Source organism: Haliotis cracherodii, unplaced genomic scaffold, assembly GCF_022045235.1.
Source record: "Haliotis cracherodii isolate W230 unplaced genomic scaffold, xgHalCrac1.p SCAF_6, whole genome shotgun sequence".
NCBI classification, from domain to species: Eukaryota; Metazoa; Mollusca; class Gastropoda; order Lepetellida; family Haliotidae; genus Haliotis; species Haliotis cracherodii.
In genome coordinates, this window is record NW_027266319.1 from 46,087,538 (window position 1) to 46,100,810 (window position 13,273).

General features: G+C 39.1%; 1 protein-coding gene across 1 annotated transcript in view; it reads right to left on the reverse strand.

The window, feature by feature from the left end:
* LOC139445621 (leucine-rich repeat-containing protein 74A-like) overlaps positions 1 to 11,574 on the reverse strand; it is a 582,304-nt gene extending 570,730 nt beyond the window's left edge. The window contains exon 1 of the mRNA XM_071226790.1: positions 11,309 to 11,574. Coding sequence (XP_071082891.1) covers positions 11,309 to 11,574 — 266 coding nt within the window. The remainder of the gene's footprint in view (positions 1 to 11,308) is intronic.
* Positions 11,575 to 13,273: the final 1,699 nt, after the last annotated feature.

The following is a 13,273-nucleotide window of genomic DNA, read 5'->3' on the forward strand; positions in this document are numbered from 1 at the left end:
GTCATTATGTTCAAAATTAGTCATTTTTATATTAAACATAGGGTACATGTTTTCAATATAACAATGTCTTCGCAATACGGACGCAAGTTAAACCCACAACGTAGACTTCGAGATCCATTAGGGGTCAAAGCAATTCGTCAGTCTGTAACTATAACTAATAACCCTAGTACCATCGATCAGAATCAAACGCTTCTGGTTCGATTTCCTAATCTCGGCGCACACGATGTGTTAGTTCCGGGAACTGTACGACTAGCATTTACGATTGTTTTGAATTCTACCGACGTTAACAGGGAGCCTGTTCAGAACTTAGGTCATGCTATTGTTAAGAAAATCGCCATTAAAATTAGCGGTAATGAGGTTTGAGTATCGACGATAGCGATGTATACTATTGTTACATGGATCTCTGGAGAACGGATAAAGAGCGGGAAAACTTACAGTACCAAGGTATTTGTAATAAGAACACATTGAGACTGCGCGTAGGTGCTGAAAATCGTAAAAGATCAGGCCGTTGCCGACGCATTAGGTAACAGATTCTATATTCCCCTAGACTTTGAATTACTAGATTCCCACATGCCCTTTTATCAAGCATTCCTAGGCGATAGGTTACAATACGAACTCACTTTTAACGACTACGGTAGAGTAATCAGATCCGCTAATGTAGATGCTAGCTATTCCATTGACAACATCTCGCTCGAGTACGATATGATAACGGATCCCAAATTAGCCAGACAAATTCGTAACCATTATTCGGGAAGTTAAACTATTTTGTACGATCGCGTGCTGCGACACCGAAAGATCACGAGGGACAAAAAAGATACGATGTGGAATATCAATCTAAACATCCCCACGAGGTCGTTGAAGGGTATTTTAATGTTGTTCGAGGACCCCTCCGATGCGTTTAAAAGAAATACCGAGAGGTTCTACAATCCCAAGATTACAAAAGTAGAATTGACTATCGAGGGCGTTCCTAATCAACTATATAGCCAAGGAATGCTAGCGTATCACCAGTGGGATGAGATTAAAAAACTTCCTTCTATAAAACGCTCCCCGGAAGTTAACGCGGTCGTGAAATATCTGTCTCTCGGGAGTGTATCGATGGGTGAATACCTCACCTCGAAGTACGCGCTATGGCTCGACATGCGAACAACGGACGATGACCAATTACACGGCAGTGGGAGGAGAATAGAAAATGCTAGCGAGGGTGTCACCATACAGATAACGAAGCTTCAGGAATCGGCTGGTAAATTAAACATATATTTGTACATGATTATGGATGCGCAACTTAATATACAAAATGGGAGATTCATGCAAGCAATCTATTGATAATCTTTTACCTAAAGATCCGCACTGCGCTATCATATGCGGGCAAACGGGCTGCGGAAAAACAGCTTTTATTCTAGATATTTTACAAAGTCATTATAGGGACGTTTTCGATCATATTATTATTCTGTGCCCGACTATAAGCGTTATTAAAACATACTTATCGAGCGATTGGGTAATGAATGACGACGGGGTACACAGAGTCGATCCGGGCGGTCGTTTACAAGACTGTCTCCGAGTATGTCACGAAAAATACAAAGGAGAATCAACCCTTTTCGTAATAGATGACTGCAGCGCGAGTAAAGAATTAACAAAAAAGAAAGATATGCTTTCGTATTTAGCATTTTCCGGAAGGCATACTCAACATAGCGTTTGGGTACTTACTCAAAAATACAACTCTGTCCTGAAAGATCTCAGAGAGCAGACCAAATGGGTAGCGCTCTTTCATTGCAAAGATCAAGATTCATTCGAGGAATGTTTACGCGAATATGATGTCATTTATACCAAGGGTGAACGTGACAAAGTCAGAAAAGTGTTAGCAGCAACGAAGCACTGTAAACTCGTATTAAAAACCGATCAACCAGCTCCTTATGCAATTGCTTAGCAAAATGTAGCAAAAATGTAGCAAAAAGATAGCAAATATAGCAAAATTATAGCAAAATGTAGCAAAAATATAGCAAATTGAACATTAGCGGTTAATATTACATAAAATGTGGTTCGAAATCATCATTCTTTCGCAACAGTTCATTATTACGGGATGTATTGGATACGTCATATTATATTATGTTAGACTTAAATATCTCCTTAGGTATTACATTATGGAATGCGACGAACTCATCGAACAAATGCTCAAAGAATCTGATGTAGATAAATCTTTAGATAAACATAGAGAAAGACTCGCGGCTTTGGTAGCCGGTGGAAAATGTTCCCAATATTTGGGAGAAAATTATACCATCGAAAAAATTGATAACATGACCGACGAAGAGATTAAAAAACTGTACGCGCGTTACGAGTCTAGACTGGGAGCTACCATGACTAAAACGATAGGGTCGTCTATATTACAACTATACACAGTCGTAGCTAGTACGTTTCTCCCAATCCCGGCAGAACATCGCATGTATTTATGAGAATCTCTAGAGAAAGACCCATTCATCGAACACGCTATAAGCTCAGTGAGCTGTGAGTTTTATCATAGATTCAGAATGTTCTTAGCTCCGTTCACCACAGCTTTAATAACGGCTAGGTATTGTCAATTTAAACATACGTGCCCACTAAATAATATAAAGAACGAAGTTCAAATAAATAATGGAGACACAACAGATTGCGGAAACACAACCACAACAGATTGCGCAAACGGAACCACAAGTGAATGAGGATGCACCACAAACAAAAAAACAACCCAGAGTTACTAAGAACCCCCAAAAAATAGCTGCAGGAAGAAAGGGAGGGCTGGCGCGCAAAGCAAAATTAATAAATAATTCAAATCCGATTAAAACATGGGCACTAGTAGGAGTTGCTGGTATAGCGGCTGTATGGTTCTTTTATAAGACCGGAAAAGAGAAAACGTCACCCCCGCCGCAACAACAAGTTCAATTAGAGGTTAGTCCTCATATAATGCTATAAGAAGCATGACTACTCCAGTTACAGACGGTAAAATGTTGGTAAACGCGACGTATCATTCAGCGGTGGTCACCGGCTTGGCCATTGGCTATGCCCGTATGGCTAAAATGATTACTAAAGCCACACCTCCCAAGCTAGATTTTAATGGATTTGATATAGGTATGATGGTTCTGGATATTGGATTAGCAATGGCAACGAAGGATATGCTCATCAAACAAGGACTTATCCCGGAAGACATAATGAAGTAATTAAACATTTGAATATTTTATATTCATATACTATGGCATCAATTGCGATGATGGTCGGTGGAGCTGTTGTTAATGCTCTAGCTTTTTCGGGGAGTAATTATTTATTTTCCAGTATGAGGGAATCAAACGCTAAAGAAGTTGAAGAGGAGCGTAAACGACATAATAAAGCATTAGAACAATACCAAGCAGCTCAGTTACAATATACGCAGCAGAGAATGAAGAGATTAGACTTTATTCATGAACAACTGATTAAGAAGGGACATTCAATTCAAACGTTTAAGGATGTCGAATCCGCCATGCACGAATACTACCTCGTTTATGGGAAAAAACTCGACCAAATACCGATACCAACAATGAGTCAGTTTTATACACCGTCTGAGGCTCAGAAAGACCGAGAGGTCGCATTTGTTATTATGGGGTTATCTGCTCTATTGATTTTCAGCTATACAATAGTGTAGATGTGATTTGCATTTAGACAAATGATATGATAGATGTATATACCATGAATAACTGCAAGTTTACACTCATGGGGAAGACGACTCTATGTAACCGCCGCTGTGTTGAAATTTACTGCGGTATACCCAATTATTACATCAAGCGTGGACACATAAACTATAAGTGTTCTGAATGCGGGATAGGGGTCAAAGGTCATTATTGTTTATGTAAGAAACACTGTGCTGATAGGGTCAGGAATCAGATTATTTATGCTAGGAAGAGAGATTACATCAATGAGAGGAATAGGTTGGGGAGAATACGTATTTAGATATATGAAAACAACCAATTAGACATTTGTTTCATTTTGCATATACCATTCAACCACTATGGTTTTTGTCAGAGAGTTGAAGGCTATGGCAAAGCAACGTGGTCTACGTGGATATTCTCGTATGAGAAAAGCTGAATTGATTACCTTACTCGGTTTGGAACCACCCCAGACTGTTAGAGAACTCAAAGCTAGAGCGAGAAACAGTGGGCTGAGAGGTTTCTCTCGAATGAGAAGAGCTGAATTGATCGCTTTACTAGATAATAATGATAATAATCAACAAGAACAAGACGAGGATGATATTCAACAACAAGAATTAATATTTGTACCCACATCCGCCGGCGTTGGTAAATATCTAAGAGGTTGGAAGATGGATATTAATTCCAACATGGATGTTAACGATATTAAGCCCATCATATCGAATAAAATTAACGAGGAATTAGATGATTTACAAAGTATAAAATACCAGCTGACGATTAAAATGTCATTGAGTAAAAGTAACGCAGACGATAGCGTCGAATATACCGAACCATATTTCCGTAGCAATCAAGAAGTTATAACCGAATCCGATACTATAGACGCATCATTAGATACATCAATTCAGAGGATACAGGAAACTTTAGAACGCTGGACTAATAGAGGTTCGGGTTGAGGTGTGGATAGAATCGATAGTTTATATTTAGATATAGCGAATTACATGCCTTTCAAAGGTGGATCTTATATAGATTTACCCCCGTATTATAAGAAGAAAAAAGCCATAATTAACGTAAAAAATAAATCCGATGATTGTTTAAGAATGATGATAAGATCTGCATTGTTCCTCGTAGACAAGAATCCGGATAGACCTTCTAGCTATTCCCAAAACGATGGACTCAACTTCGATGGTATAGAGGAACCTACACCAATATCACAAATTGATAAGGTGGAAAAGCAAAATAATTTAGCTATAAATGTTTTCGGACATTCTAAAGGAATTGTTGTACACAGGATAAGCTCCGCTCCGGAACATATTCCCAGAATCAATTCATTTCTGATCGAAAAAGATGGAAAATATTATTATACATGGATAAAGAGTTTAAACAGGCTATTATACGATCAAACAAAACATGCTAGAAAGAAATATTTCTGCGAAAGATGCCTGCATGGGTACAGTAGACAAGATCTATTAGAAGCACATAAAGAAGACTGTAGAGGTGTTGGACAGACCGCTATCAGGATCGATATGCCTAAAGAGGGAAAAAATATATTAAAATTTGAACACTATTGTAATCAAATGCCAGTACCGTACGTAATTTACGCTGACTTCGAAGCACTTATCAAACCCATAGAAAATACCAACCAAAGCAATCAAGGTAGTACGTACAAAACTCAAGAACATATTCCTTGTGGGTTTGGATATATAGTTGTAAGGTATGATGGGAAAACAAACACTCCCGTGATTTACAGAGGTCCCGATGCAGCGGGAAAGTTCCTAGAATATCTACAAAATGAAGAGAGAATAATCAGGGAAAAATGATCGTGTAAGAAACCCATGCGTATAACGATAGATGATTGGAGGGCCCACAAGAAGTCAACGAGTTGTCACGTTTGTAATAAACCCCTGGATGGGGATTCCATAAGAGATCATTGTCACGTCACGGGTAATTATCGGGGAGCCGCTCATAACGAGTGTAACTTGAAACTAAAAATGAATGCTCAAACAATACCCATCCCCGTTGTGTTTCATAACCTTAGAGGATACGATTCACATCTCATTGTGCAAGCTATCTCAAAGACCGACGGCGGTTTAACATGCATTCCTAACAACATGGAAAAATACATATCGTTCTCGTTGACTAAACCTATACATTATAGGGACAAGGATGGGAAATCTAGAATAAAGCAAAGTAATGGGCTTAGATTCATAGACTCCGTACAGTTTCTGTTATCTTCCCTGGACAATTTAGCTAAAGCGAACAATCCCGATGACTTCGCGATAACAAATCAATATACCGATCAGATAACTCGTCATTTGTTGCTGAGAAAAGGTGTATATCCTTACGAATATATGGATGATTGGTCTAGATTCGAAGAAACTGAATTACCACCCCTCGAATCATTCTATAGTAACTTAACAGAAACTAGAATAACAGATGCCGATTATGAACACGCTCTGACGGTCTGGGATAAATTAGGTTGTAAGAATTTAGGCGATTATCACGATCTGTACTTGAAAACCGATGTACTGTTACTCGCCGATATATTCGAGATATTTAGAAAGACGTGTTTAAAACAATACGGCTTGGACCCGGCATGGTACTATTGCAGTCCCGGACTATCGTGGGATGCATTGTTGAAGAAGACCGGCGTAGAACTAAAATTACTCACGGATTACGATATGCACTTGTTTATTGAGAAAGGATTAAGAGGGGGTATATCGATGGCGGCGAAAAGGTATTCCAAGGCTAATAATAAATTAGTGGAAGGATACGATCCGAGTAAACCCGACACGCATATATTATATCTCGACGCTAACAATTTGTACGGATGGGCTATGAGTCAACCTTTACCCACGGGTGGTTTTGAGTGGGTCAATGATATCTATAATAATGATGAGAATAAAGGGTACATACTAGAAGTTGACCTAGAATATCCAAGTTCGTTACATAAAGATCATAACAGTTATCCGCTAGCTCCCGAAAGATTAATGGTTAATAAAGATTGGATGTCAGAATATCAACGGTCCTTGATGGGTAATAGTAGGTTAGCTAACGTAGAAAAACTCGTACCAAATTTGATGGATAAGACAAAATATATAGTTCACTACAGAAATCTCCAGTTGTATCTATCGTTAGGTATGAAACTAAAGAAAATACACAGAGTTCTAAAGTTTGATCAAAGCCCTTGGATGGAGCCCTATATAAGGCTGAACACAGATTTAAGAAAGATAGCCACCAGCGATTTCGAAAAGAATCTATATAAGCTCATGAATAACTCGGTATTCGGTAAAACTATGGAGAATCTAAGGAAGTGTGTTGATGTTAAATTAGTCAGATCTAATGAGGAAGAAAGACTCAGGAAACTTATAGCCAGTCCGGCTTTTAACAGAAGCAAGATATTCGATAACGACTCAGCCGCGTTGCATATGCAGAAGAGTAATATAAAATTCAACAGACCGGTGTACGTCGGTATGAGTATTCTCGACTTGTCAAAACACTTAATGTATGACTTTTATTACAACAAACTTAAGAAGCAATACGGCGATAGATGCGAGGTGTTATATACCGACACAGATTCTTTGTTGATGGAAATACAAACCGAGGATGTATATAAAGATATGGCAGAAAAAATAGGTATGTACGACACGAGCGATTACCCAAAAGATAATCCACTGCACAGCGTAGTAAATAAAAAGGTGTTAGGTAAGATGAAGGATGAATGTGCTGGGACTCCTATAGCGGAGTATGTGGGATTAAGACCTAAGATGTATTCTATAAAGAAGTCCGATAATGGAGAGATAAGAAAAGCTAAGGGTGTTAAGAAGTATGTGGTAAAAAAGCATATCAAACACGAACAGTATAAAGAATCATTATTCAACGGTAGAACGTTCAAACACGAGATGAACTCTTTAAGAAGTTACGATCATAGGATATATGGATTAAGAATGAACAAGACATCATTATCCCCCTTAGATACAAAGAGATGGATTGATAATGATGGTGTAACTACCTATGCTTATGGTTATGGTGGTAATACCGTACCGTCGGGAACTATGAACAACTCTTCTCGTACAAATGCCCTACCCGGTCCATCTTGAAGATAATAAAGAATAGGCTCTCCTTCTTTTGTAACCAATCTACGGGACCATATGGGATCGGTTGCACGACGTAGGCCTCCTTCGAGTTCACCAGGCTGGTATAAATATCTTACCCTTACTCTATCCGGAGGTTTTTGTTCTTTGCCTCTCCGCGGTGCTGAAGATTCGGAAGTCACGGATTTCATTTTAATCCCATCGGATGGTTTCTTCCCTATTAATCTCGCCACTTCATTATTCAGGGCTGATACAACGGCTGATAATCGTGTCACCCATTCGGTTGATCTCAATCGCTCGGATTTCATTTCGATCCCATACTGATAGCCAAACAAACGTTCCGCTAATGTCCTGTTAAATCTTTCGACGATAGCTTGACTACGGTGGGCCTCTCTTTCACCACGGACGATTTTGACGTCGTGCTTTGTTAAGAGTTTAGTTACTGATCCCATAAACTCGCGACCGGGATCTACTTGAAATAGCTTAGGCCATTTTAGTGGTCCGCGTTTATATATGCGGCTCAGTGCATTAGCTACTTCTGTTGAATCTTTCGAGGTTAATGGCTCAGCCTCTTTGTATCGACTAGCCACATCCACTACTGTTAAAGCGTATTTATACGTTTTGCGTTTTACCTTATCGTGGGGAAGAAACAAGAGGTTAGCCTGATGAACTTCATTCGTCGTAGAAATATCAAACTTCTTCCTCGGTATATAACGCGGTGCCGGTAAATATATTTGCCACAACGCTTGTTTCTTTAACCAATCCTTGGCCACATCTTTAGATACCTTAGCCGCGGTGGCTAATTTTTTTATTGCTCCTACACCTTTCCAATATCCTCGTGGGCTATAGTAAATTTTATCCATTATTAATTAATATTGATGTTTCGTTTAATACAAATCATGACTATCGTTGAATCGCATAATCATTTTGGCATAAAAAATGCCACCTGTAGTAGCAGTATAGGTATATGAATCCGGCTCCAGTGGAAGTGAGCCAGAACCATCATTACCTATAAAAATTTATATAATAGACTCCAGGTGGTGGCCAATTTAACTGAATCTTATGACTATCGTTAAATCGCATAATCATTTTGGCATAAAAAATTCCCTCTGTAGTAGCAGTATAGGTATATGAATCCAGCTCCAGTGGAAGTGAGCCAGAACCATCATTACCTATACTACTCTTTAGTAATCATTTTAGCCATACGAGCATAGCCAATGGCCAAGCCGGTGAGCACTGCTGAATGATACGTTGCGTTTACCAACATTTTACCGTCTGTAGCTGCAGTAGTCATGCTTCTTATAGCATTATATGAGGGCTAACCTCTAATTGAACTTGTTGTTGCATTGGGGGTGACATTTTCTCTTCTCCGGTCTTATAAAAGAACCATACAGCCGCTATACCAGCAACTCCTACTAGTGCCCATGTTTTAATCGGATTAATATTTGAATTATTTATTAATTTCGCTTTGCGCGCCAGTCCTCCCTTCCTTCCTGCAGCTATTTTCAAAGGATTCTTTGTCACTCTGGCTTTTAGTATTTTCTCATTCACATGTGGTGCATTCACATCCTCATTCACTCGTTTTTCCGCAATCTGTTGTGGATGTGCAGTTATTTCCTCTTTCACAATCTGTTGTGGTGTCACCTGTTGAGTCTCCATTATTATTAAGAGGGCACGTATGTTTAAATTGACAATACCTCGCCGATATTAAAGCTGTGGTGAACGGAGCTAAGAACATTCCGTATCTATGATAAAACTCACAGCTCACTGCGCTTATAGCGTGTTCCATGAATGGGTCTTTCTCTAGAGATTCTCATAAATACTTGCGATGTTCTGCCGGGATAGGGAGAAACGTACTAGCTACGACTGTGTATAGTTGTAACATTGCCGGCCCTATCGTTTTAGTCATGGTAGCTCCCAGTCTAGACTCGTACCGCGCGTACAGTTTTTTAATCTCTTCGTCGGTCATGTTATCAATTTTTTCGATGGCATAATTTTCTCCCAAATATTGGGAACATTTTCCACCGGCTACCAAAGCGGCGAGTCTTTCTCTATGTTTATCTAAAGATTTATCTGTAACTACTTCTGCATCAGATTCTTTGAGCATTTGTTCGATGAGTTCGTTGCATTCCATAATGTAATACCTAAGGAGATATTTAAGTCTAACATAATATAATATGGCGTATCCTGAAATTGCATCCCCTCCTATTGTCGATGTCCTTATAGGCATGGATAATTCAGAACTTCACTATTCCTACTCAGATGTATGTGGGAATGCAGGTGAACCTCTTGCACGGTTAACGCCTCTTGGCTGGACTTGAATAGGGAACAACGCTCCTTGATGGGTAATAGTAGGTTAGCTAACGTAGAAAAACTTGTACCAAATTTGATGGATAAAACAAAATATATAGTTCACTACAGAAATCTCCAGTTATATCTATCGTTAGGTATGAAACTTTTGATCAAAGCCCTTGGATGGAACCCTATATAAGGCTGAACACAGATTTAAGAAAGATAGCTACCAGGGATTTTGAAAAGAATCTATATCAACTCATGAATAACTCAGTATTTGGTAAAACTATGGAGAATCTAAGGAAGCGTGTTGATGTTAAATTAGTCAGATCTAATGAGGAAGGGAGACTCAGGAAACTTATAGCCAGTCCGGCTTTTAACAGAAGCAAGATATTTGATAACGACTCAGCCGCGTTGCATATGCAGAAGAGTAATATAAAATTCAACAGACCGGTGTACGTCGGTATGAGTATTCTTGACTTGTCAAAACACTTAATGTATGACTTTTTTTACAACGAACTTAAGAAGCAATACGGCGATAGATGCGAGGTGTTATATACCGACACAGATTCTTTGTTGATGGAAATACAAACCGAGGATGTATATAAAGATATGGCAGAAAAAATAGATATGTACGACACGAGCGATTACCCAAAAGATAATCCACTGCACAGCGTAGTAAATAAAAAGGTGTTAGGTAAGATGAAGGATGAATGTGCTGGGACTCCTATAGCGGAGTATGTAGGATTAAGACCTAAGATGTAATCTTTAAAGAAGTCTGATAATGGAGAGATAAGAAAAGCTAAGGGTGTTAAGAAGTATGTGGTAAAAAAGCATATCAAACACGAACAGTATAAAGAATCATTATTCAACGGTAGAACGTTCAAACACGAGATGAACTCTTTAAGAAGTTACGATCATAGGATATATGGATTAAGAATGAACAAGATATCATTATCCCCCTTAGATACAAAGGATTGTTGAATCGCATCAGCCTTTTGACATAAAAAATTCCCCCTGTAGTGGTGGTATAGGTATATAAATCTGGCTCCAGTTGGGTTGCGCCAGAACCCCTATTACCTATACTACTCCTTCAAATTACTTTTTTCTTGACCAGGGCTGAGTTTGCTCATATCTCCTCCATCAATATGAGCAAGTAATATTTAAGTGATTGACACATGTGGTCAAGTTGATCCTATATGTCACAGAATTAAATTCAAGAAGGAAATTGTTATGTGTTGTCAGGATAAGAAATGATATGGTATTATGGCCTTACCATGGAGGTTTTCATAGCTTTGGAAATTCAATGTTGACACAGTATCAATGTGAGCTTCTGTGTTTCTGCCAGGCACTTGCATGTGAGACTTGCAAAGATGTTGTCTTGGTATTCTCCTTGGTGAAACCTCTGACCGTACTTTAGGATGTGCTTTCCATGGTCGTATGTATCCATTGCTGTCCCCCATCTGGATAAAGGTTGCTCCATGAGAATCACATTCATTGGAAACTTGGGCTGACTGTGGACGACGAACATTCCGAAGAAACATCCTCTTGCACCATTTGCTTCAAGAAAAATTCCTGAAAATAATTGCAAAATGAAATGAGTGAGCCTGTAATAAAAGACCAAAACCCAACACCCACCACAACTCACCATCAGTGGGCGGCACCTGCCCAAAGATACAGTTTAACTGCATGTCATAGAGTTACCATGGTTACATCAATTCATTTTTGTCAGACATAGTCAATATTGGACAGAAGCCTCAAAAATATTTTATGCTATTCATTCCCATTGTTTAGCTCACCTGATTGTGCCTTGTTTTACAGAGTCAATGACACTTAATTGTGTTGATTAATATGCTGCAGCATGACTGGTCATCTGATAAGTGAGTGAGTGAGTTGGGTTTAACACACCTTCACACAGCACTTTATGTGTCAGCTTAATGTGTGAGGAAAGCCAGAAGTGATGCAGGTCTCAGGTGTTTACCACTTTGGTGAAAACCCATGAGCATGGGTATGGTGCTGACAAACAAAGAGACATAATCGGGGCAAACTGGAATTTGAACCGACGATCATGGGAACAATAGTTCCAAAATTAGTACCTCTATTACATCATTGCCATATTCCTGTACTTTGGCTGCAATCACACCGTAACTGCAGGGCTTGATAAATACCATTGCCTGATTACCCTTCCATGTAAGGTTTAGATGTCGGGCGAGTAGTATACGTTTTCTAGCATGCCCGTAGAGCATACAAAATGAACTCGGTCAAGTTTCACAAGAATGTAATCATGTGATCATGTTACGATATTTCACTGGCTAATATTTTGCAAGTGTCACAGACTGGCGATCTAATTTGCATCCAGTTACACCAGTCAACCAATGGGATTAATACACTTCGATGTCTGGCAGGTCAACAACAATGATAAAACAGACTTGTTTCATTGATAAATCGTAGTTACACTTCCATATATGGCACATGCTTCTTGGAAATTTAATACTGGACAGTTGACTACATTTCTTGGAATTTATAATGTGAGGTAGGTCTTGTGCCGAAGTGCCAAGCTTCGTTTGGCCTAACTTTGATAAAATAACGAGTCAAAGTATGGCATTTAAGATATATTTAAAGTTCATTTCGAGGCGTCAGTTGCAATAATCTGACCATGGTTGCTCTAAATAACGGCGATTTGTGCAATCTACCGATCCCTTTTCACACATTTTCGCCAAAATCAATCTGACCAATATTGAATGTAATTTTGAATAAAGTAATATAGTATGCAACAAACATAAGTCCAGATATACAACAAACATGTTTTTTTGATAACCAGACAGTGAAATAATAGGAATAAATTGCAGACTTCATTTCGGATATGTTGACATGCACGGGAAGTAGACTTGCTCTGTATAGGGCAAGATCATTATTTGCGTCGAGGGTTGGTTACCTGCTGGGCTACTACCAGAGGGCCAAAACTTTGCACACCTTCAACGTCCTTGAGAGCCACATCTCGAAGATAATGACTAGAGAAAACTCTGTCGGACCTCCAAGAACACCATCCGAGGATGTGTTGAACTATGAATTGTAATTCCAGATCAACTAGATGGAAGAACCTGAATGTCTGTTGTTGAAGAGAGTGGGAATGCATTGTTCCCTGATTGCGCAGGCACCACACCACAGTGCTGTTGTCTGTGGATATGATCGTTTTAATAGAGCAGTTACTATGTAACGCCATGGTCGAGGCTTACGCCCTAT